The sequence below is a fragment of the Oculina patagonica genome, chromosome 6 (genome assembly GCF_052425735.1).
Source record: "Oculina patagonica isolate OP01 chromosome 6, crgOcupat, whole genome shotgun sequence".
In the NCBI taxonomy this organism is placed as follows: domain Eukaryota; kingdom Metazoa; phylum Cnidaria; class Anthozoa; order Scleractinia; family Oculinidae; genus Oculina; species Oculina patagonica.
In genome coordinates, this window is record NC_135763.1 from 9,903,826 (window position 1) to 9,929,788 (window position 25,963).

At 38.3% G+C, this 25,963-nt stretch overlaps 2 protein-coding genes across 6 annotated transcripts; one reads left to right on the forward strand and one right to left on the reverse strand.

Annotated features, from left to right (window-relative positions):
* The first annotated feature begins 1 nt into the window (after position 1).
* On the forward strand, positions 2–21,511 carry LOC144659005 (uncharacterized). 5 transcript variants are annotated; one of them, XR_013571833.1, is made up of 13 exons: positions 2–468; positions 1,826–2,127; positions 2,447–2,542; positions 5,305–5,501; positions 6,667–6,748; positions 8,931–9,060; positions 9,862–9,912; positions 10,348–10,704; positions 18,623–18,663; positions 18,996–19,059; positions 20,097–20,154; positions 20,869–20,933; positions 21,392–21,511. XR_013571833.1 is itself a non-coding variant. In XM_078519534.1 (9 exons), exons 1-9 carry the CDS (start codon positions 19–21, stop codon positions 12,285–12,287), a joined length of 1,788 nt encoding a protein of 595 aa, XP_078375660.1. In that variant the 5' UTR covers positions 2–18; the 3' UTR covers positions 12,288–12,748. The 5 variants fall into 5 exon arrangements, 2 of the variants coding, with proteins under 2 accessions (XP_078375660.1, XP_078375661.1); XR_013571834.1 differs by lacking the exon at positions 18,996–19,059; XM_078519534.1 differs by lacking the exons at positions 18,623–18,663; positions 18,996–19,059; positions 20,097–20,154; positions 20,869–20,933; positions 21,392–21,511 and adding an exon at positions 12,165–12,748.
* Positions 21,512–23,649: 2,138 nt separating this feature from the next.
* Positions 23,650–25,639, reverse strand: LOC144657412 (uncharacterized). The gene has a single exon (XM_078517761.1). The coding sequence runs from the start codon at positions 25,524–25,526 to the stop codon at positions 24,669–24,671; it is 858 nt and encodes a 285-aa protein (XP_078373887.1). The 5' UTR covers positions 25,527–25,639; the 3' UTR covers positions 23,650–24,668.
* Positions 25,640–25,963: the final 324 nt, after the last annotated feature.

A 25,963-nucleotide genomic window follows, 5' to 3' on the forward strand; every position in this document is an offset into this window, starting at 1 on the left:
TTCGCCGAATTTTACAGCATGCCGGCGACTCGTTCGCGCTCTAGGTCGCCTAGGCGGACCTCAAATTCACCTTACTCAAAAGACAAGACGGCGAAACCGAACTCTCGTGAACTAATCACGATTAAAACCGAGGAGAAAGACTCGGAAAGCAATGCGAAAAAGACCAGCGTGCCAGAGTCTCCCAAATCGAATACCACAACTACAAAAGACAGTAAACCAGCGGAAAAATCTTATCGGAAAACGTCTGAATCATCGGCTTCAAAAGGAAGCAATTCAGGCAATTGGAATTCCTCGTACAAATCTAAGGAACCCAAATCTAAGGAAAGGAAGTTTTCCGGTCGATGCAGGCTTTTTGTTGGCAACTTGGTGAGCTGTGAAGATACCGAACTGAGGGAGATGTTTGAAAAGTATGGAGAGGTCGCTGAGGTATTTGTAAACAAGGAGAAAGGATTTGGCTTTGTCAGAATGGTTAGTAGCGCTACTACAGAAAATTAGGAGTATTTAAGGCCTGTTAACATGGACGTGGGGGACCCCGGGTAGGTGAGGTAACCCGCCTAGGTGGGGTAACCCGCCTATCCATATACCTTATTATAGGAAATTAACGCTTGTGTTAATTAAGGTATTTGAAATTAACGCGACTTAAATTAACGCAGATTGAGGGAAAAATTACTTTCCAATAAAGGAAATTAACGCGAAAGAGGGGGTAACATTTCAAAATGAAGAAAATTAACGTGACATACACAACAGATTGAGAGAAAAAAATATACGAAGCCATTTTGTCTGTTTACGTGCTAACCTTGTGAAAAGGTCACCCCGGGATCCCGGGGTGATAAGATTGCATGTAAACGCGAGCTAATTTTCGACCATGGCTGGGCGGGTTACCTCACCTACCCGGGGTCCCCCACCTCCATGTAAACAGGCCCTTAGAATATAGTAAAAACCAACATCATTCAGAACCCTGTTTGTCGGCAACAGGCTGAAATGGTTTAAGCATATGTTTACCAAAGAGGAGATGGTTTTCCATGTTGTATAAGAAAATAATGTACGCTTGAGGTTATGAGCTGCTTGGCAAGGGCACTTGAGGTCACACTGTTAGGTGAAGGCATTCAGCAGCTTTTCTAGACCTCAAAAGTGCATTATTTTCTTACAAGACAGGAAACTATCTTCTACTTGGTTAAGAATATAGCATAATTATGTTCACCCCAAAGTACAAAATTTACAACAAGACTCGCAGTCATGAATGCATGCTGCAGTTGTATCGGTAAAGTGAAGGTTTAGTTTATTCTTTACTTTGATGACTTCTTCATCTTCATGAATGAACAAAGATTACCATGACATTCATGTTTTCGATTCATAGCCCTTCCTCTGACTTTAAAGGGGTAATTTCTGAAAGGCTGAAGAGTCTGGTTTGTTTTGCAAAATAATTTCCAATCAATTTTGTGTGGTTCACAGCAAAATTGTGGGGTACCCTACTCCAGAGAATAGCAATAAATTTCAATCACTTTTCAACCACACACCCTGTGCTCTGTTTTGTGCTATTGTTGTTAACTCCTTTAAATTGTGTTTAAGTTCATTGAAACTGTTCCTGATGTAGCTAAATCTCTTAACTTTTATCAGGAAAATAATTGTTTGCCAGTTGTCCAACAGTTGCTGTGAATTTTACTAATGTAGTCTCAAATGAAATCAGATAGACCATTTTATGGAGGCAACTCTGACTATAACTAAAATTAGACTGTGTATCTCAAACGTGCATCAGTTACAACAGTTACCTGTGAGTTGCATTTTGTTTTTGTATGATTTAATGTGATTTCTTTTCTGTTTCCAGGACACACGTCTGAATGCAGAAACTGCCAAAAGTGCAGTTGATGGTATATTTCGCAACGGAAGAACAGTGCGAGTTCGGTTTGCATTACATGCAGCTGCCCTTAAAGTCATTAATCTTGGACCAGTAGTCACAAATGAGCTGTTACATCAAGCATTTTCACAGTTTGGTGACGTGGAGCGAGCTATTGTTGTTTGTGATGATAGGGGAAGAACAAAGGGACATGGCATTGTTGAGTTTGCAAGAAAAAGCGCTGCTCAACAGGCACTACAACAAATCAATGATGGATTATTTCTCCTTGGAAGGTAATTTTAATTCCATAAATGTATCTCTGGTTCAAAAGTATAACTTGGAGCAAAATGTTTGCCCTTTTTTTTTGCAAAAATTGTACATGTAATCACCAATAATAAAGTAAAAGACTGATCTCTCCCTCCAGTTTAATACAGTTAGCTGTATGTGATCTTGACTCGGTGATGAAAGTGTCTAAATTGGAATTACCGTATGAGGTTTCAACAAACCTGTGTATAAATTTTGGCTTCTGAGAGTCAAGGTTATGGCAGTTGATTTATGTTAAATCTGATCTTTACATTGTACTTCATCTCTCTGTTTCTATCCTCTTTTCAGGACACCACGTCCCGTGGCAGTTAAACAGTTAGAGCATACAGAAGATGAAGATGGCATCACTGATGAACATATCAAGAGAAATCCTGCCTTTCAAAAGTAAGGAAGTGTTAAAATATGTTTCTAAGTTAAACAGGATTCATCATCAAGGAGAAGGGAGAATAGGGGTATGGAGATCTGCCGATCCATGGCATCTTTTTGGCCAAATCCATCAATCCGCCATTATTTTCATTCAAATCCAAATCCACATACAGTACCGCTCGCAAATAAGCGTCCCAAAACATACGCGAAAAACGCGTATGCTTTTGCACATACGCGCGTATGCGTATCTGCGTATATGCGTCTGCGTATATGCGTATGTGCGTATACTCTGTATACGCGTATGCTCATCAGTATGTATGAGCAAGCTTATTGTTTTTTCTTTTGTCCATAGTTTATTGTTCTTTGATGGCTTGCTATTTCTTCTTTTAGAGATCGCCGATTTGTGCAAAATAGAAACGGAGAAATAACTTTTTCGTTACTTGACTTACCGGCCTTACCTTTATGATAAATGTTGACGGCGCATCATATAAACTCTAATAGAACTTAGTTTCTACTCATTGGAATCACTTTTCCAGTTTGAATCGCCCATTTACGCAAAATAGAACCAGAGATATTTTTTTTTCGCTTCTAAGCCGTGTCGCTTCAATAGGCAATTAATTCATAAACAGTCTCGCCGGCGCGTGCGACCCTTGTGAAGAGACCAAAAGTTTATGTTGTAAGACATGTTAAAAAACAAGATCAATGTTGACGGCGCATCATAAACTCTAAACTCTAAACTCAAGTCGGCAAACGAAACATTCCACATGAAAAACATCGGAGCCGTAAAGCCTTCCGTGAATATTAAATTGAAAGGCAGACTTGTGACGCGCCATCGCGTCTAGCTTGAAATGAACTTGTTTTATTTTTTTGTGAATTTAGCATAAAATTCCCAGAACCTAAATTCTTCTTGAATGAAACTTGTCTTTATTACTAACACAGATAACGGCATCAATTGTTATTACAGCTTTAGAGGAGTTAAACACATTTTGCTTTTTTAACGCGGCCCAGCTAAAAGAGTCCAAAAGTTGTCAAAATTTGCATATGTCAAAAGTAATTTGAAACCTTTCGAATAAACTCCATCGTAAATAAATGTAACACAACGCCGCACGCAAGTATCCGATTTAGATTCTTTTATACACATTTAACTGCGTTTTTCTAAAGAAAACTAAATGACAGATTGAACTTTGAGGTTTAATATTTGCGTCTTAAGTCATAACACAAACAATTCGTACGCGTGACATTACACACGTGCTTCATGTTTTGTCCGAAGATTGCCTGATCGCAGGTTATGTTTGTCCTGATTCGGCGGGACCGAGCTAACTCCAACTCGGTTTCTTCTTAAAGTTAAAAAGAACAACCCTAAAGAAACTTCCTCGTCTTTAACCTGATGTGGTCAAAGAGTCGAAAATATGCAACAGTTATTTTACATCTGCAGCGAATTCTGCTTTCGATGTCAGCGAGATATTTCCGTGAATGTTTGGAAACGCTCTGTTTTATACCATTATGAACTTGGAACTTTCGGTAAGTAATAAAGATTTTATCATTCGATCGACCAACGCTGTTTTATAATTTTCTCGCAAAGAAACTTTATTTGTTTTCTCCAACAATACAACACAATAAGAACCAAGAGCAATGAATAACAAAGCACTGCGTATGTGCTTACGCTTCATTGCATACGCGCGTCTTCGTATGTGCGTATATGCGTCTGCGTATGTGCGTATGTGCGTATAAGGTGCGTATACGATGGACGCTTATTTCTGAGCGGTACTGTAAGCAACAGGCAGTAGATGTTGTTTTATGGCACTTTTTAAAGAAGTTTCGTTTCACTACTTGTTTATAGGACAATTCCACCAACATACCAACGGAGATCAACCAAAGCGATTTCAACTTTGATTAGTATCCAGGATCTGACTTCCTGACATGTAGAATCCAGATTCTGGGCCAAAATTCTCAGCTAATACATGGTCTGCTGTATTTTCAAAATCTGTGAATCTGCTCGATGTATCGCAAAAATCCATGATTCATACACTTTTAATATCTGTTGATATGCAAACCTTTTCACCCCCTCATTGAGCCTGTTGCTTGAGAAGGTCAAGCCGCGATATGATTCAATTGCTCCATACTGATGACATGTAGAACTGTAGAGACCAGTGTAATGCAATTTGTATTGAATCAGCTTGTGTTAAGAGTACTGCATCTTGATGATGATAATGCTTTTTTGGAATTACCGTATGAAGTTTCTGAAGAAGCTTATGAGTACAATTTGGCTCCTGAGAGATGCAGACTTTAATACATATGTGTACATGTACAAGCGCTGGCATTTTCCAACTTTTTTTTGTTAATGTACTGTTAGTGGAAATAAGGTGTTGACATTGTAGGTCAAACTAGTTTTCAGACTAAATCTGTTGCAAACCTTGAAGATAACATTTTAACAATAAAGAAGCAAGGACATGATATTTTAAGTCATTTTTCAGATTACTTCCAAATTGAAGGAAACCTCAAAATAATAGTTTTCTAACATAGAAAAACAACAAAGGAGTAATAAAAATGCAAAAATAGTCAAGGATGGTTTCAACTCACAAAGATTAAGAAGGATTACAAAGAACAAACTTAAAAACTGGCCATTTTTTTCAACATGTGTTGTCTGTGACATATATAGCTCCTTTAAGCAATTAAAAGAGTGTTGTCTTCAGGTTAAAACAATTAACCTAGACTAGAAACAAATTTAACCTGCAAACCAATGACCTACAACCCTGATGGTGTTAAAATCTTTATTTCAGAGAGAGAGAAGCCCAACCTCACTTTGTGGCACCCAACACATTTGAGTCAGAATGGGCGCAAAGGTGGCGGGCATTAGAGGAAATGGAAGAAGCTCAGAAAGAAGCTCTGGACAAGCAGTTCAAGGAAGCTCGAGAGAAACTAGAAGCAGAAATGGATCAGGCTATACAGGAACATGAGGCTGTATTGATGAGACAAGGTTTTTACTTGGACACTTTATACCTTTACATGTAGTTAATTTGTTAAAGGGACACTGTCACGGGGATTTTAATGCTTTTCAGTAAAAAGTACCAAAATTGGCGAAAAGGTCTCCTCATACATAAATTGCACCTAGTACACCAAGATAGAGATTTAAAGTAAATTGTAATAATAATTTTTAGGTGTTTTTCCAGTCCACAAGGACAAAACTTGAAAAAATCAGCCTGACCTTTTAAGTTGGGATCTAAAGTTTCTAATGGCATCACAATAATATCACTTGTTTATCATTTCAGTGCACTTGCATGGTGATTTTTTAACAAAATTAGACCACTATTCCTCATTTCCATTTATCTTAAGGCTCTTAAGTTTTTGAAAGTGAAACTGGTGACAGTGTCCCTTCAATGTTTCCAGGTCAACATATTTGACTAAACAAATTTTTGAGGGGTGCTGTTGTTTAATTTCAATGATTCTCACTTGACTAAATTCCATGGATGAGGTCATGTGTCTTTTTTTTACACCTAATGTCAGAGAAGATTTCTGGTTCTTGTTAATTACGTATATCGCAGCAATTCCTCCTAGTTGATTTTCTTTTTGTTTTTTAATTGTAATGTGTTTTCTTGACAATTGTGACGATATTGTTAGGCAAGGTAAAATACTATTTCGAACGTTTTAATGCCACAAAAATGAAGTCCTGCTAAATATGCTTGTTCCTTTATTGAGGGGGAGGTACAGAAAAGGGAGGAGGGAGAGATGGCCAAAAAAATCTGGGAGGAGGGAGAAATTTTGGCTAAAAAAAATAGGGAGGAGGGAGAAATTTTAGCTCAAAAAGTTGGGAGGAGGGAGAGATTAGGAAAAAAAGTAGGGAAGAGGGAGAAATTGGCGCAAAAAGTAGGGAGGAGGGAGATTTACCATCCTGTCCCTTTTTTTATGAAATTAAGTTCCTGCAAAAATAAGCAACAACAAGGTGTGTGATATATATAACTCATTTAGTGGTTACAAAACAACTGCATCTTGGTGATGAATCTCTTATTGGAATTACCGTATGAAGTTTCTGACGAAACTAATGCGTAGGTTTTGGCTTCTGAAAGATGCAAACTTAAAAACAGTAAAAGGTACCCCTGACAGCATTCTTTTTAGTTGCTAACTAAGTGGTTTGTTGTGTACAGAAATTCAATGTCGTCAAGATGAACTGCGCCGATTTGAAGAGATACGCCAAAAAGAAGAGATGATGAGACAGCAAGAATTGAGGTAAACTTAAGAGATTCTGCTGTATACTGTTGTGAATTGGAGGACCTAGTTTCAGTGTGATGTTTAGTCGTTTCAAATATGTGGTTCTGCTTTGCAGTTTTAGTGTTATATTTACTGTCAACTCTATCTTAACGGACACCTTTATAAGACAGACACCTCTTAAAGACAGACACCTGGTGTTGGTCCCGTCCCTGCTGTTTCTGTCATTTTACTGTAACATTACTCCCTATAAGACGGGCACCTCTGAAAGGCAGATAGTTGGAGCCAGTCCCGACGGTGCTCGTTTTGGAGAGAATTGACTGTATATCAGAAGTTGCAGAGAGAAAAATAATCAAAGGTCTCTATGAGACTACGACTATTTTGCTATGGTCTATCTGTTGGCTGTCAATTGTGGTATGAAGTAGTGTTTTGCTAAAGGGTGAAAGACGCTTTTCATGTTGTTTAGGAGTGGAAGTCTTGAAAATAACTTAGCTTACCTGAATACTTTACACTTCCACATCACATTCTAAATTAAAACTGAAACCTAGAAGTCAACAACGCGCTGTTTACAAAACTCAACCGCAAATTAAGGAGCCAAAGAAAACCCAATCGAAAACACATTGAATATACTGTAGTACTTGTGTCGCGTATACGCTTATTCCGGCCTACTAAAGCAAACAAACAGTTCAGCGGTTCAATACATTCTTCATATATACCCACACCCCCGGCCCACACCGAAAAGAAATCCCTAGAATTGAGAACGCGAATAAATGATTATTTACTCGTGTTTAGCGAGACTAACGCAATCGATTGTCGCGAATGTGAAAGACTTGTAAAAGTACAAATTTGCGTTCTTAATCGTTTTAGGTTAAATATAAGCGCTCCTTTAGTGTGTTAGACGCTTGTACCAGTCCAAACTTGCGTTCTTACGTTCTTGGTTACATATTAGCGTCGCTTTAGTCTGTGAAAGACTTATACATTGCCTTCAAGTGTTGGCTGACGCTTTGTTCACCCACACCGAAAAGAACTCCCTTGAATTGAGAACGCGAATGATTATTTACTCGTGTTTAGCGTGACTAACGCAATCGATTGTCGCGAAAACAAATCCTTTAGGTTAAATATTAGCGCGACTTATACGTTGCCTTCAAGTGTTGACTGACGCATTGTTCACCCACACCGAAAAGAAATCCCTTGAATTGAGAACGCGAATAAATGATTATTCACTCGTGTTAAGCTTGACTAACGCAATCGATTGTCGCGAAAACAAATCCTTAGTTGTGTCATATCGGATTTGAGATACTCACGCATAAAAATAATTGTTATATAACGTTTATACATGTGACAAGTCACGTTTTTAACACGAGATAGCAAGTGTTGACGCAATACTAATGAGATACCCTTTCATCACCCACAGCGGCTAATGGAGTTCAAGTCTAATTTCCGGTCCAAAAATATCGCACGTAGACAAAAACAATTGTTATCATGGCGGGTGTTGAGCGCAGGTTGAGCGGAATGAAGTAGAAAGCGAGTTCTTCTAGGTTTTAGAAAATCTCTCAAGAGTTTTGTTCACAAAACATTTAAAGACGAACAAAGGGAGTGTATTCGACGAATAGTTTGTGAAAGAAAAGATAATTTCCGTTCTTAATCATTTTAGGTTAAATATTAGCGCCCGGCTTCAGTGAGTGAGACGCTTGTACTAGTACAACGCTTTAGACTGTGAAACACTGAACCACTCACATTCTCGATTAGTTGTGTCATATCTCATTTGAGATACTCACGCATAAAAATAACTGTTATATAACGTTTATACATGTGACAAGTCACGTTTTTAACACGAGATCGCAATTGTTGACGCAATACTAATGAGAGACCCTTTCATCACCTACAGCGGAATATGTGACAAGTCACGTCTTTAACAGGAGATCGGAAGTGTTGACGCAATAATAATAAGAGACCCTTTCATCGCCCACTAAGCGGAAAGAACTCCCTTGAGAAATTAAAACAGTCCCTTGAGAAATTAAAAAAGTCCCTTGAGAGTAGACAAGAATGTTCCAAATTTTGCCCACATCACTCCTAATCTCCTACTTCTGCTTGTAAACAAGCGAAATAGTCGAAAAAAGGACAATGCTTGAAATCTGAGACTCTCTAGCTGTTTTCAATATTACCTTTTTACTAATCTCTTCCCCTTGTACTCTATCATTAGGAGACAAGAAGAAATGCGTCTTCAGGATGAACTTCAACGCAGGGAAGAAGAGCTACGTCGTAAGGAGGAGCTCTTTAGGCAACAGCAGCGTGAGCTTCAGAGGCATCGACAGGAGGATATGTTCTTACAGGTCAGTGTGATATTTAGGTTTTGTGAGCTTTGTCTGGTTCTTCAGTTGTCTCTCCACCGGGAAAACTTAAGACAACAGCTGACTGTCAGGGGGCGGATTAAGAAAATTCAGAAACAAGGGGCCGAGGAAAATGTGGTGAGAGAGCAAGCCACCCTTCCTCCCTCTTCCAGTGAAAAATTCAAGTTCATGGAGCTGTTGCATATAGCATTTTGGGAGCATTTGTGACCAAAAGTTTCTGTGGTTTTCAGTGATATGTGAACTCTGAAATTGAATCCAAGGGGATCTCTTGGAAAACAGAGGTTCACTTCAACCGTGTCAAAAGTTGACCTCAGTCAGTTATGATTGGAGGATTTCGATCCGTTTTGTTTGTTTCTGTTTTTCAAGGTTCCTTGACTGTTGCCATCATTATGATTGACAGCAGCGAAAAACGCAATCATTAGTTGGATTTCGAATTTCAGAGTTTGCATATCACTGAAAACCACAATAAAACTACAGAAGAAGAAAGGGGGGACACAGTCCCCTCTGCCCCCCCTATAAATCCGCCCCTGACTGTAACATTATTTCTTTTACCACTTTGCATGTTAAAGTATGATTTTGCCTACTTATTACATTGCACACATTTTACCTTCACTCGCATTCTTCCACCATTTATGTGTCTGAGCTATTTTGGAATATGGTTTTATTCTAAGTGCTGAGCAAAGCATGCTAGGTGGAGTCTGTTTTCATCTTAATGGATAAATAACTCTAGTCGATCCAGTATTTTAGACTTTATCTTTTTATACCAATACAATCTGACTTCAGGAATCTTTAAGGCGAATGGATTCAAACTTACCACCAGGGATGCCTCCAAAGGTAAAAAAAATACCTCTGAATTTCAAAACCCTGCTAACGATTTGACATCTCACTGCCGTTAATCATAATTATGATGACGATGAACTACTTTAAAAAAGGCAAAAATGCAACAATTAATTGACAGGGTTTTTGTGTTTGTGGTGCAGTAATTTATATCTGCATGTGGCCTCTGTCAAGTATGTACTTGATGCACATCCAGTCTTGAGTCAGTCAGGAGTTTGAGTTCATTTTATTTTATTAGCCACTTAAGAATTAAAGAAGCACTTGGGGCGCATCTCATGGCTTTAACAAGTCCGTCTGAGTGCAACCGGTTTCAATCCATGCTCTTACTTATATTTTATGCTTTTCTACAGTAATAAACCATTAATTTAGGTCATTTGATATTTTGACAACACTGTGATTCAGCAACTTAAAATAGCAATGTTCTGCCAACAGGGACCTCCAGGTGGAGATTGGGGTATGGGCCCTGGTGGACCCCCAGGACGGGGAGGACCACCAGGACGCGGAGGACCCCCAGGACGGGGAGGACCACCAGGACGTGGAGGGCCGCCAGGACGTGGAGGGCCGCCAGGACGTGGCGGACCACCTGGGCGTGGAGGACCACCAGGACGTGGTGGACCACCAGGACGCGGAGGACCACCAGGGCGTGGTGGACCAGGTTTTGGTCCTCCTGGGCCAGGCATGATGAACTCTCCCAGAATGGGCCCAGGAATGATGCCTCCTAGAGGCCCACCATCTATGGGAGGTCCACCTCCTGGAGGCCCGCGTGGACCCATGGGACCCGGTGGAGGGGTAAGTTTTGAGTTTAATTTTCATTGGCAGTTTATCATAGATCTTTTGAACAAGTCACTGGAATGGTAAATTGCATCACACAACTCCTGGAATCCAATCTACTAAGTGGAAATTTTTCTAAACAAGAAACAAGAAGAAAATGGATGTCTATTTTTTGCGGCATGTTAGACGCGAAGCATAGTAAGCCTACTTGTGGAGTATTATTTTCTAAAGATAGCCTACTAGTCCTTCTCGTCAATATATATTCAAGGGACACGTGGATACAACAGTTCTCAGCAGAGCACTTGTGACAAATAGTGTCTTGCTTTGTCACAGTAGATTCCAGATGTTCATGTTAACCGTATGATAAAAGACAAATGATGAAAAACCCGAGGTCAAACAGTAGGTAGCAGTTTTGACCAGTTTTACCTTTGCTTCACAACAATACAAGATTGATACTTCTTGACTGCTTATGAGGTTTCAGAAGGTTAATGTTACAGCAGTATTTATTGGAAAAGACCATTACCATTATTACAGTGTGCTACAAAATTTTTAAAAAGAAAAAATGCAGAACTTTTTAAGCACTTTTGTTTCATATTGAAAATTCAAAAATCCATGTGCACTGTTGTACAACACCTTTCCAAAATGGAAGAAATGATCTTACCATTTTGTTATGGAATGGTACATAAGACTTGCAACCTTCTGCGCAAGATTTTGCAGCATAAGAAAATTAATGTAATGAGTAAGGACCAGGTCAGTATTTCTACATGTAGAAAATAGAATGCTACATGAAACATGTTATTAATGTTTACCTTTGAGAAGTAAGGCCTGAAAGTTGGCAACAAGCAACAGACATGAAACTGCTTGCAGTTTAATAGTACAAAATGACGGCCATTTGTAGGGCCAGGCGCTTGGAAACCGTCCAGAATTATTTTATGTTAAAGCCGGAATCAAATGAAGAGAATAGCCATTATTTTATTGCCAGAGTTCAGAGAAAACTGTCATAAATTTGCTTTGGAAATCAAGGAATGGAACATTATTTTTTGGGGGAAGTGTTTATTCACATGTATTATAAGCAAAAAGCAAAAAATACCCTTCTGCCTCTCGAGAAACTCTGTAACACAGCGCATGCTCTATGCATGTTTATATGTCAAGCGTGTGTTTTTTGTGTCACAAAAAAGAACTTAAGATAGTGAAAAGTTGATTTAGTTGTGCCTAAAAATCTGATATATGTTGTTTGTAATACATACTACAAGATGCAAGAAGCTGTTTTCAAAATTGCAATAGAACTAGAGTAATACAATAATGTTGCTTAAATGTGTTCTAATGATGTGTTTGCTTTCTGTTTTTGCTGCCATCTTCCACCATGGATATCTTTCCTTTTGGATTTTCTCTGTTGTGCATTGGATTCACGGATCATCACATGAACTCTACATTACAAACAAAATATCATAATTGAACATTATTTAATAATAATTCAGAAGCCAAGGTTTGAAAACCAAAGAAAGGGTGATCGTGACACAGTCGATCGAGATCGACTTGCTGCACGCGCACGAGAAGCACCTGCCAGAGATCATGGAAATTTCAAGAGACCGCGTTACTAGGCGCAAACTGTGCACTGTTTCTTACACAAACGTTGTTGCCTGGTCATTAATTGACAAGACCAAAAAACTTTTTCGTGGACACAGTAATAGTCTTAGATGACACGATGGAGAGATGTAGGAAATGTTTTATGTACCAGCACTGGCATTTCGATGTTGAACTTTGAAAGGATTTAAGTCAAGATAATACTAGAATTACCTTTTAGTTGGTAAAAGTCACGTATTAACTAAGTTAACCAAAACATCTCAATGAAATAGTTTTTAGTCACACATAGCTCGTTAATCAAGTTTCCACTTATACATGTAAGAGATGAAACCAAAAAAATTGTATAAAAGTGTTGTTTCCATATTATTTATCAGTATTAGTTTTGAGAGGTTTCTTAAGGGGAAATTGTTTTTTTACGCTTGTCATCCTGTATTAAGGTTGCAAGTTCTTAAATAAATCTTGTGTGTGTTAAGTCTTACGACATTGCATTTTATATGTTAACTTACTGATAAAAATACAATGAAAAATAGCCCATAGTATTCGTTAGAAATTGTCGTCAGTAAGAGTTACTGCCTCCTGAGGCTGTTGTTCGTTTCTGGTTTTGTGCTATAGTTATACCATCTGCTGATGATGTTCACAATTTTCACACTTTTTTCTTGCTTATGGTTCATTTTCTGCATAATCGGTTTGATTTCTTGCTTACTTGCTCCTTATTGGCAGAAGCTAGACACAGAAACAAGCCCATTGACTGATTTTTATTTTCAATAAAATTACAGACAGTTGCTTACATGCCCTTAGTTTCATGTTTTAGGCAAAATTGACTAAACATCTTTCTGTCACAGTGGACAAAATATAATGAGCATCAGCTCAATAGTGTTGATTTAAAGGTGTTTCATGTCAGGCTCTCATTCAGTTCACTATATTTTTTGACTTGTATTTATTTAATGTGACATTTAATTGGGTTTGAAGAAAAAATGGTTATTAAGAGATTTTTTAGCTCAGTATGACATTAGATCATAGCTCTTGATGCAAAGAGACAATAATTAAAAAAAAAAAAAAACAGCTCATTACATCCCCCCCTTCTCCACTCATTTTGAGGTCTTCAACTCTTCCATGGACAGCTGCAGCCTAGTCCATTTTGTGCACTGCTACCATAGAACCAACAATGATTTTAGTTCAACTACGAGCAGTCGCAGAGTCTGTCCAGTGTGAAGCAAAAAATAAATGAGGCATCTCCATTTTTCGCGGGGTCATTTATTTTTTCGCTTCACGCTCGACATACTCTGCAAAAATAGGGACTGCTTGTAGTCTAGTCTTTAGTCTTCAGACTGTGTTTTAATACAGTGAACCTGACGATCTGGTTGGCATTATAACCCCTTATTTTCAGGAATTCTCCACCAATTCCACTTCATTGCCTGTCTTACAACTTTTTTTCATACCAATCTTTGATGTTTTCAAACTATCGAACATCATCAAATTCCCATTTAAACAACAGTGGTCTCAAATTTGCCAGTCTTAGTAATTGAATCACATTCTTTCAATTGATGGTTCCCATCACATACATTACTTCCTTTTTATCGAGTGAGAGTCTCCAGAGACAGTTTCCAGTGACAGTGTCCTACATAGGCCACAAGAGGAAAAGTGCTTAAAAACTTACACAAACTTGTTTAAATGTCAACAGTTAACCTTCCAAGAAAATATTTGATAACCCAAAATGACTAATGGTAATGGAAATGAGTGGAGTGCAGGCTATGTTTGTTTGATGGATGTTGGATGATTCTAGTCGTAGGATAAATGATTCTCCCAAGGACAACATAGACCGTTCTTTTAACACTTTTCCACTGAATAGCTATTTAGTTGGTGGTTAGATATCCACCGGAGCAACCAAACCTAGTCCTCTAATCATATCCGCGATAAACAAAGTTGTAAAACTGCATAGCAGCAGCTCTGATCATGAGTCATGAGTGTGATTGCTGCAGAATTAGACAGTGCAAAGTGCTGTTGCCATCGACAAGTTACAAGCTGTTACAATTGGGCACTTATCTATCAAAGAGGCGTGCTGAGAAACAGTCAGATTTCAAAATTTTTGTTATTGGTATTAATTTAAAGTGAGATTGGAGGCAAACAATAATAGTAACTGTTTAGTTACCAGGGCCCGGTTGAATAAAAATACTTAAGATTACGTGAGATTTTATGCAGTCATTCCCTGTGATCTGAGGGGTTTCCTCCCGTGCCTATAAGTGTAAATCGGGAGAAATTGTACTAAAGAACACTGGAAAAACCAAAATGCTTTGAAAACATTCACCGGAACGCAGAGAGCTGTTGCAGAAAATTGCCCGTAATCTTAAGTAATTTTATGCAACCGGGCCCAGAAGACTGAGAGTAGAATGGGATATGCATTATGTTTTTAATCATGGAATACAGTTAATAGCAGAAGGTTAATCTTTGTTTTTAGAAGTAATTGGGCTGAATGTTTGTAAATAACAGTGTGTTTGTGTGTGTGTGGGGGGGGGGCATCCCCCCCCCCCCAAAAAAAAAAAATAGATAGTTAATGTGAAATAAGATTGTAGGAGATACGGACCTGTGCTAAGTTTGTCCTGTTCAGAAAATGTTTCCTTATCAGAGATGAGATTTGCGCAGCTTTCTAGGGTTGTTAAAGGGGGGAAGTTAGTAACGCTGTTCTCAAGAGAAAATACTGAGTTTGGGTGGGGGAAAAAACCTATTTTTTTTTGAAAATTTTAGTTTTTGGGGGGGGGGGGCCCCCTTTGGTTTTAAGGGGTTTAATCCAAACCAAATTCTGCTAAATTTTAAGAAAACAATATGGTGTTTGGTATGTTTCACGTTATTTTGTGCATTGGGAAAGTGGAAGTTTCACATGATTCTGTGTAAGGTCTTAATAATATTGGGCTCAGATAGGACACCAAAATAGTCCAATTGACCTGTGGTTGAAAAGGGGTTACAGATTGGGTTGTTAGGGTGAAAGATCCCTTTTTGCACCCTCATTTAAAACAATGTAGAATAGCTATATTTCGGGATACAGATGGGGGTGGTTGAGTTGGGTGAATGATCCCTGTTAAGCACCCTCATCTTAAACAATGCGGAATAGCCATTCTGTCAAGTAAAGAAGAATGCCAATTCCTTGAACTTCCAGGAAGCTCAAATGCTTGGGACATTGACTCCACATATTTAATGGAAGCTTGTGAACTCTAGAAACAGGCAAAAAGTTGTCTTCAGCTCTAGGAATGTTTAATACCTGATGTTTCGATAGTGTTTTCAACAGGGATCAATGGCTGTAACCTTGGTCATGCCAGCATTGCTGAGACTTCAGTTTTTGACATTTCTAGTATTGAAAACATTATTCATTTTAGTCCCGTTTTCCTTCCAAAACACTTTCTAAGGGTTATGTCAATTGATCTAACCTGAAGTTTTCAGGGTTTTTTCTAGAAGACAAAATTAACAGGATCAGTCAGTATTTTCATATTTCTGATTTTTGGCCAGCTGTTTTAAATGAAAAATTCATTTGAGTATAAGGAAATATACATGTAATCCCCTGCAATTCAAAAGCGCCATGATCATGCATCTTCAGGTTTTGATCTGAATTTTATGCAGGACAGAATTAAATAATATTTTCCAAAATGGGCACATTTTAACATAATTGTCTGATGCAAATGTGAGAGACTTCTTTTTTTGAATTCTTCCAAAATTTATCAAGTGTTTGCCTCAGGCCATGGAATTGGCAATTTTTAAAATTTAATGATGTGTCAATCATGTTTTCATAGCATCATGCAAAACTACACCAATTGGAACAGTGTGATTTTATCATGATAATTTTACAACAAAACAGCTTTCAAAAAATTGGTGATAAAAATATTTTGACAAATGAAGACAGTTTCATGTGATAAGAAATAAAATTCAACACACGAAAGAAAGCAGCAGATACCTTAAGTGTGTTTCACACTAAAGGTATCTATGTTCCATTGGATGTGACCGCATGGATGACAGAAGGTATGTGGATGTATTGTGTATTGATGTACGGATAAATATTGTAGCCGTAGAGATAAATTCGATAAAATTATTTTCATGGCATCCATGAATTTTATAGACTGAAGAACTCTGCATTTTGATTTGGTGAGGCCACAAATTTCAGAAGGCACTGCAAATTTATTCAAGGATTTCATCTGCAAGGCTGTAAAATTAGTAAAGTTTGTAATTCATTGCGGCCTGCATGTACTTTTAATTCTTATCAATTTTGTGAAATGCATCAATACCAAATAAAATTACAGCAAACAGTTTGCACAGATTCAAGACTAGTTCCTTAACCTATAGTGCTCTCATCTAGTTTTTAGGAAATTTGCTTGTGTATATGTCCACAATCAATTATTTTGAGAAACTGTCTCATTTCAAATAAATTCTTAGTGGAATATATTTAACACCAAGTGATACAGTTATGTGGCAGGTTATTTTTACGGGGCAGACCTTAAATGCAAACAACATAGTAAAACTTAACTGCCATGTAAAAATGCTATGCTAAAAATAATTTAGCATTGCATTAAATAACTTTGGTTTGCATTGTTTTCGGCATGACAAATAAATGCTACATTAACAATAGTACTGAACTATAGATGTGATGTTGATGTTGTCTCGTAGAGCAGGCATTTAAAAATATAAAGCTTATCACAAATGGAAAATTGCGGCCATGCAGTAATTCATCTACATTATACTTTTTATAGAAATAAGTATGAATGACAAGCAGGAATGTGTATATTATCAGCAAAGCAACAAGCCATGAAGCATCAGCAGTGCGCTAAATGTAGTTTAAGTATTGCCATAGCAATACACAAAAATGTGAAAAAGTTGCAGATTTCCAAGTTAACTTTCAGTGTCTGGTGTTGAAGGCATTTCTGTCGATGCGATGTGCTTTACATCTGAAGGTAACGTATTGTAAGTTCTTAAGATTTTGGTATCTTACATTGTGTGCATACAGTTACATATGTAAAGCGCATAAAGTATTGTAAATGAAACATTGAATTATATTACAATATTTCCTTGTCTATCTCTTTAAGTTTTTAGTACAGAACTTCAAAAATTGTAGTCAACCAAAAATGTTCAACAACATGGATAGCTCATTGTTCTCTTTAAGAACTGACTTGTTTCCACGTTCTATGCAAGTTTGGTTTATTCTTACTCCTTCCATATTTCTTTAAGAGTACAACTTTGTAACACCAGTCCAGCGAGTAATCTCATTTCAATATAGAATTTTCTGCAAGGTCGCTGCTATGCTCTATTCAGACAAGCCAGTACCTTTCACTTTCAGCTGATGAAATCAGTTTGCTACCTGGCGTAGAATTTACTTAACCAGTAATAGTGTAATATAAAATTTTAATACAAATGGGTATTAATTTTTCGTCAATACATTTCAGTAGTTTAGGAAGCATTGTTTCTTCTGAAGAAATAAACAGTTTGAAGTTTGCAGGGTTATTTTCATGTGTCATTTAAGGTGTCGCAGAACTAACATTGTGTTGATAGTTGATTGTTGTGGTAAGATACCACACAGTTAAACACAAGAGGACATAAATGACATAATCAATCTTGGTAATTGTGTACTTGCTTTGCAAATATGGAAACAGGGGTTTCATTGTGGAACCAGCTTGAGAAGAGCTCGGGGCACTTGGGTTTATCAAAAAACTTGGGCAGACAGTTTACATCTTATATTGTAATGCTACAGTTTTGTGTTCAAAGTTTGGAGAAGTTGTGCGCATGTGAAAGTAGTAGCAGTTGCTTGAAGTATGAAATTAACGGAATGAGTAATCTATTTTGTATACATGTAAACTGTCGCCTACAAATAGCCTTTTCTAAATATACAATTGTACCATTGCTTCTCTGTAGTTTTTATAACCACTTTTTTTTAAAAAAAGGCATTAATTATTATAGTAAACAGTTATAACATTAAAAGGTTTCTTCATTTAATAAACGTTTATGTTTAATGATCACTTTTTGAATTTTTTTTTGAAAACCTGTTTGTTCGGTTCCATTTGATTCAACAAATCAAAATCTTAGGTGTGGTTCAAAAGCCACTCTGCAAATGTGCCAACCAAACAATAATTGTGTTGAAATTATAATTTTTGAAAAATTATATAATAAGTTTTTAATAGTTGATGTGCCAACCAACACAATAACTGTTTTAATTCAAATGCTACTGTTCTACCTCAATTAAGTTTGGTTACAGCACATAAGCAAAAGAGCATTTGAACCAGGGCTGAGATGTTTGGAAGTTCAGTTGACATTGCATTATTGTTGCATTCATCACATTCTGATAACCTTTGTTGCTGTTTGTGTTTTTCCTTGTCAATAGCTCAGGATAGTAACCTGTGGAATGTAGCCATTTTATGAGAGGTAATAAGCTTTGTATTACTTTACTTAGCTGTCAACCCTTTCTCTCCTGCTTGCTTGCTTGCTTGCTTGCTTGATACTTGCTTGCATTGCATAGGGTTACATGCAATCAAACTGCGCTTGTGTGATGATGAAATATTGTTTTGTGAGAGTGTTGTTTGTAGCAGAGCCAGCAATGGCAGAACCCACTGTTACAGCTTCACTCAGTTGATCACAAACTCAGCCTGGCTGATGTCTGAAACACATAGCGAGGTTTATGCTTTGGCCTCTTTTGATTTTGTATAACCTTAAGATACTTATTGTATAAAGTGTTAATTTGTTGACTGATTCCACAGTGCGTGCAACCCACGGGATTCTCCACAGACATCCAGTTGAGTTCCTTGTCCATCATCTTGCCAGGTATGCTTTCTTTTTCCATAGATTGTGAGGCTTGTGTGCCAAATTTGTTAAAAAAAATTTCACCATAGTAAAGTAAAAATAGCGGTAATTTATGTCGTTATTCCCAGTCCCTTTCTATTGTTTAGAAGTGTCACTTTCTTACAGCTTTTCCTAAACCTCACAGTTCTGCTTTTTGACATAGTTTTGACGACTTTTTAAGGTTGCAAATAATTTTTCTTCTTGATAGGACATTTGTACGACTACGTTTTCCATTTTGGCCTGACAAAACAAAGAAGTGGTCGGGAATGACATCATGTACTATATTTTATTTTTACGTTTCATCTTGTCATAATGTATGTTAACAACAGACATTCTTAATTTCATGTCCAATTCGTAGAGAAAAAAAAAACTGATTGACCAGACCCCTTATACATGTAATGTCTGACCATGGCTGGATTTTGGGAAAGATTATTTTTTGTTTTTTTTTTTTTTTTTTTGTAAATATTTTTTTTTTTTTATAAAAAAAAAAAAAAGGGGTTGGGGGACGGGGTAAAAACCAAAAAAAAGTGGGGATTTTGGGAATTTTGGACAAAGTTTGGTCGGTCATTGTCCGATTTGCAGTCCTGACTTTGTCATGGCTTTTCTTTCAACAAGCCAATCAAAATGCAACATATGAGGGAGGCAGAGCTGACAGCTGTCAGAGAGTGGTTGTGGAGCCTGACAACTCCACCTCTCATAGTTCTTGCACTTTGATTGGTCAGTTAAAAAAAAGCCATCAGAAAGTTGTCAAAAGTAATCGAAAACTTTGTTTAGTGAGAACGGTACGGCACAGAGCACTGTAAATGGCTTTGATGTGTTGTGCAGTGATGACATTTCAGGTGTGAGGGTGCTGTTTGTAGCAGAGCCAGAAATGGCAGAACCCACTGTTACAACTTTACTCAGTTGATCACAAACTCAGCCTAACTGATGTCTGAAGCACATAGCAAGGGCTATGCTCTTTTTATTTTATATTATGTTAAGGTACTTATCGTGTTAATTTGTTTCACTGATTTCCACAGTGCCTGCAACCCAAGGGATTCGCAGACAACTTGAGTTCCTTGTCCATCGTCTTGCTAGGTATGTGTGGAGTAAAGTATTAGCTTTCTTTTCCCATGCTTTGTCAGGCCTGTGTGCCAAATGTGTTAAAAAATTTCACCCAAGTGAGGCAAAACCACTTTCTTAAAAGCTTTTCCTAAACCTCACAGTTATGCTTTTTTGAAAAAATATTTGACGTCCTTTTGACGACTTTTTAATGGCGGAGCTGACAGCTGTCGGAGAGCGAACATAGAATTTGACAACTCCAACTCTCATAGTTGCTGCACTTTTATTGGCCATGCAATTCAGAAGATTGTCCAAAAAAAACGTCAGAAAGTTGTCAAAAACTTTGTTTAGTGACAACGGTACCGCACAGAGCACTGTAAATGGCTTTGATGTGTTGTGCAGTGATGACACTTCAGGTGTGAGGGTGTTGTTTGTAACAGAGCCAGAAATGGCAGAACCCACTGTTACAACTTCACTCAGTTGATCACAAACTCAGCCTAACTGATGTCTGAAGCACACACGTTCGTTGAAAACTTTTCCAGTTATTATGCAAAAAGATAAAACAATAGGCAGTCAGATTCAACCTAACTCAATCCATGAGTTGAATCCACTGTCAGCGTGTGGATCCCAGCTGACCTGAAGTTTCTGTCTTGATTTCATACTGAGGACTTTTGATAGTATGCTAGCTATCTTGAGGTTTTGGGTTTTGTTATAACCTTTTATGTTTTTGCTTTGTTGTATTTGCTATAGGTTCCAGTTGCAACTGTATAAGGCAAAGCACACATAGATAGGAAGCCAGTGGGAATTCAATACAGGTTTGTGTTGTATATACAGGTTTTCCTTGACTAGTTTTCTCTTGAAATCTAATGGCTTTTGGTCTATTGTTGATCTGAATCTCAGGGAAAAGCTTTCCTCGAAAAAAAGTGTTTCTCACCAAGTACTGATTAATCCAGTTTTCCTGTGATCGTGTGAATGGTCCATATTGGAGATATAGTTGGCCTACGACGCAGGCCGAACGTGTGCTTCGACCGAACTTAGTAAAATTTCCCAAATGCCTCCTCTGAAAAAGTTACAAACAAAAACACAGAATGGCTAAACTGCAGACCACCGCGGTGCCATGCCTCTGTCTACAAGCTTTCGGGCTAAATAGGCGAACTAAACTTGTTTTGAATTTTGGAGTTGCCTCTCGCCCCAAAAACACGGTTGCGAACATAACAAATAGGATTAACTTCCAGTATTGGTAACCGAAGCTATCATTCTGCTTTTGTTGTAGATTTTGTTACCGATCGTGGATTGAAGTACCATACCGCTGGGTCCGTCAATAGGATTTTGTTTCGCTGTTACGTGTAATAGGACCGGTGTATATATCAAAATAAAATATTTTTCTTCAGAAGTTTATTTGGTGACTTGCTTTGCGTTGACGTGCGTTATTATTTTTAAAAATTTCCAATTTATAACGCGGTGAGCACAAACGAAATTTGAGAAATCTTATTTTTTTTTGTTCACAATCGATGGATAACCGCTAAAGACCCACTAACAAGGGCAACAATTCCCTTCAACTTGTCTCGCAACATTTGGTCAAGTTGTAACGTGTTTGCGCGTATTACCTCCCGTGTTAGTAGACACGAGTTCTACTTGTGCAACATATTGCCGCAACTTGCAATACGGGTGGTTCTACGCGCAACAGCACTTTTGCAATGTAACAATGTTGCGAGACAAGTTAAAAGAGAATGTCGGTAGCATAAAGCGAGTAGGAGTTTTATCTACTCCCCACTGGATGGGATGCTAGTCCATCACAGGGTTACCCCCCCTAGCAGTAAATTCGCCGGTACCCATTTATGCACCTCGGTGGATAGAGGCACTATGAGAGTAAAGTGTCTTGCCCAAGAACACAATGGAGTGACCCCGGCCAGGGCTCGAACCCGGATCGCTCGATCCGGAGTCCAGCGCATTAACCTTTGGGTCCCGGGCGGGGGTTTAAGTGCTTACTTATAGGAATCAGACTCTTTGACTGGTCGCTTACGAGAGATTAAAAACAAAGGAAAAGACCAGTTGGCAATTCCCAAAGGTGGTCGCGGTCGCTTTCAAGAACTTTTATTACAGAGCTTGAGTGACAATAAGCCATTTTTAAAAAAAATACCATAATACTCTTTGTTGTCCCTCCAAAATTTTGCATATGCATTTTTTTCAGTTTCTCTGGGACAGCAAGAGAAATTGAAAAAAAAAACAATGCTTATGAAAATTTTGGAGGGAAAGAGGTGTTAAATACTGCTACCGCGGTCCCGCACTCCCGAAGTCATGGAATAATTAAAATAAGAGGTGTTCAACTACTGCTACCGCGGTCCCGCACTCCCGAAGTCATGGAATATTTAAAATAAGAGGTGTTCAACTACTGCTACCGTGGTCCCGCACTCCCGAAGTCGACGAATAATTAAGCGCTTGTTTCGGCTCATGGATTTAAGAACGAGGTATACTCGTGTGTTTAGCGCGCTTGCTTCGGCTATGACTTCGTTACCGTATGATCAACTACTGAATCTCATTATGGCCACCTCGGGACCGCGGTAGCAGGATTAGAAGACAAAAAAGTGGCCGGGTATTCTGAAGTTTAGCCCATTTTACCCTGAACCGGGTTGTTCGAAGGCCAATTGGATTAAAAGTTGATGGAGGGTTTAATTTCTCTTGTATAAAAGTGCGTTTACTGCTTAAGTTTTGTGGAGTCTGAGATTATATCGACGTCAAAACTAGAGAACAGAAAATACAAAGCAAAAAAATTTCGCTGAAAAGTTAAAAAAAAACTGAAATCAAAAATCACGCTAATCCTGGACTTAAAACCACGCTGACCCTGGCCCAGCGAAATCGACAGTGGCTCTTTATATTGCTCGAAAAATTATTTCATATCATGCAAGGCAAATCTCAAACAAAGAATCAAAGATGTAAGTAATACTGAATCGGAGAGGATTACGAATGACGAACGTGGACCGTCATTGACGCAGTTATTTTAATTTTCGGATAGTTATTACGTCAAAAAAGGGAAGTCACAGCTTTTAAACACATTGTTAACGTCAAATTTACTTATTGCTCGGACGCTGGTAAAATTTTAATTTTAAAACAGTTAAGACCTTGGCGGTAACAAAGGGGATTGACAACTGTTTTTTCTTGCCTTTTTTTCTCCCTAAAAATACTCTCGGACATCTTTGTAAAATTAAACAATCGAATACAACCTAATTTACTGCGTCCTTGGAGCAAGATCATCTCTTTCGAAATAAATGTGTGGTTGTGGAAATTAAAAAATGTATATCCCTTTCGAACCAAGAGTACCTGCAATACAAACACTGTATATTCGATGGTTTAACATATAATACGCGCGGATATTTTGCGAGTTGCGTTGTTTTTTTTCCTAGCCTCGTAGAGGCGAGGAAATATTTGGGCAATGAGCAGAATGTCCGCTCGTACTATATGTTAAACCATCGAATAAGGGATTTATTATTCCACTCTTTTTTCCACTATAAAGTTTTGATCCATATTCTGTAAGTTTGTCCGTCCGTGATTTGGCCTGTTCTACAGTGTAATAACGCGGCAAAGCTCCAAATAAACCATTTGAAATCCATGTTGAAGTGAACTTCGACCAGGCAGCTTCAATGTGAACAAAACTGAACGAGTATTCTGTGGGATAGCTTTCTTATGAGCAGGTGTTTATCTCCAAATGTTAGCAATCTTGAACGCGAAGTTGATAGCACTTACAAAAGTTATATTGTCAAGAGAATAGATATTTGGGGTTTCATTATCTGCCCCCAGCGGGAAATACGTCTGCATAAATTTAATTTGATTCTACTAACTCCTCCCTGCGAGGTCTGTTTGCATTTCCTGTAACTCACGGTAATTTTTATCGAAGTTAATTTTACCTTCCTGCCGATTGAAATACCGCCAACCAGTCTTGAATTGTTGCATTCAGCTTATAGGAAGATTACAATAATGCTTGTAATCTTTTCTTTTCGAGTCTCAATTCTGCCAATCAGTTTATTACAAAACTCAACCTATATTACATTTATTTCACAATAAATATTTCTTATTTTTTTCTGCAACCCATTATATCTTTATCGAATTCACCCAGGAAATGAAACAAAACGAGGCACACCAAAAAAAGAAAAGAATTCAAACCGTTTAGAAATTGGTAGTGACAGATTCGATGGCGACGCAATAAAAAAACACTTTTCTATAATGCCCGCACTACTTATTTTCGCATTTGTATAATGTCGAGGGTGTTTTGGAAAGCTGAACGTGATCTCCGTATTTTTGTCTCGTTTTGTATACTATTGTCTTTTCCTTTGTCCCGTAATATTGTGCCATCTTGTGTTCAACTGGAGTGAAATGTGTCGCTGATTAATTCCTCTTGAAATTGTTTTTAGCGTTCCCTGCAAGAAAGTAAACTCCGTAATGTCTATGTTTACGAAACGCGAACGAAATTCATTTAAACATCTCACAGGGCAGATTCGTCGAATATATACAAAAAATATTTGGTTTTTAAGAGCTTGGAAATTAAGAAAGTGATGTTATTCAAAGTTTGACGGCTGAAAAATCGATGCTCTTTTAACAGTTCGGTCAGTCAAGGGATGAATAAACTCGTTTTCTTCGTCATCTGTTAATTCTTCTTCTTCCTCTTTGGCGTCGATATTCGGTGCTTCCTCTTGTTTACCCAAGTCCATTTTTTGTAAAAATCGATTCACTTTAGTCGCTACTTCTTCAAGCTCGCCGTCGTTGGCAGCGCTGCCTTTTCGAGGCGATCCTCGCGGGCTTAAAGGACTCGGCGAAAGGCAAGCTCTGGGCGATTTGTTCCCTGTGCAGCTTCCTCTCCGAGATCCTGATGAACTTGCACTGAGAGCGTCTCTAGCGGCATCGACGGCAACAAGGGATCCCCCAGCACCAATTGGCGGTAAAGACTGCCTTCGTGGCTGATTCAGTGGAGGTAGAAGAAATTGCGAAGTCGGGCTAAGTGGTCGTGTTGGACTCACCAACGCACGCTCTCTCATCCCGGCCACATCGGTATTCCCCTCGGAAGAAATCCTCCGCCTGTTAGCCGCGGGTGAGCGTTTATCCATGTCGGATAGATCACGGGAGGACATTGTGGCTGACAACAAAGTTTGCGGTGTGCTATATCGCCGCGGTAAGCGAGGGCTCAATTTCTTTGCTCCGTCGGTCGGTGACGAGGAGTCGGGCAAACACAACCGATTCCTCATGTGGTTTTCCGCCCCGGCGAGCTCTTTTTGGATCTTCTTTTTCTCGCGTTCTATTTCCTTGCCAATTGAGTCTCTGTGGTAGTTTATAGAGTCCAGTTGAATCTTTAGCTTTCTATCCGCCATTGAGTTCATGAATAAAGTTTTATCCGCGTACTCGGTCCTTTGGTACGCCATTTTGATTTTTTGCTAACGGTGAAGTCAATCTTGCTCAGACCTCAATTTGTAATCGTGCGAAACGTTGCTTTTTTGCGACTGGATTCGTGCAGAGATGACAATTATGCAAATTCACTTCAGTTTATGCAAGGAGATTTTTTTTGAGTGTGCACCTGTCCAAAAATAAATTATCTCGACGATAAGACGTGTCGTTTAATAGAAACAATTAACAACTCCTCTTGTGCTTGGCTCAAGGCGAAAATGAATCAAGAGCTTTTACCAATCTCTTTTCTTTAGAAATCGAGACGTTGAAGTTTAACCGCTTTGAAAGGTACACAAAATAATTTACAGCCAGAAAATTCACTCTAGTAACCGGGTAGATGAACGAATATTTAAACAGGAAGGCCCAACGTTTGAGTTGTAAATAACATGCGATTATCTAGACGGCCTGTTTCCAT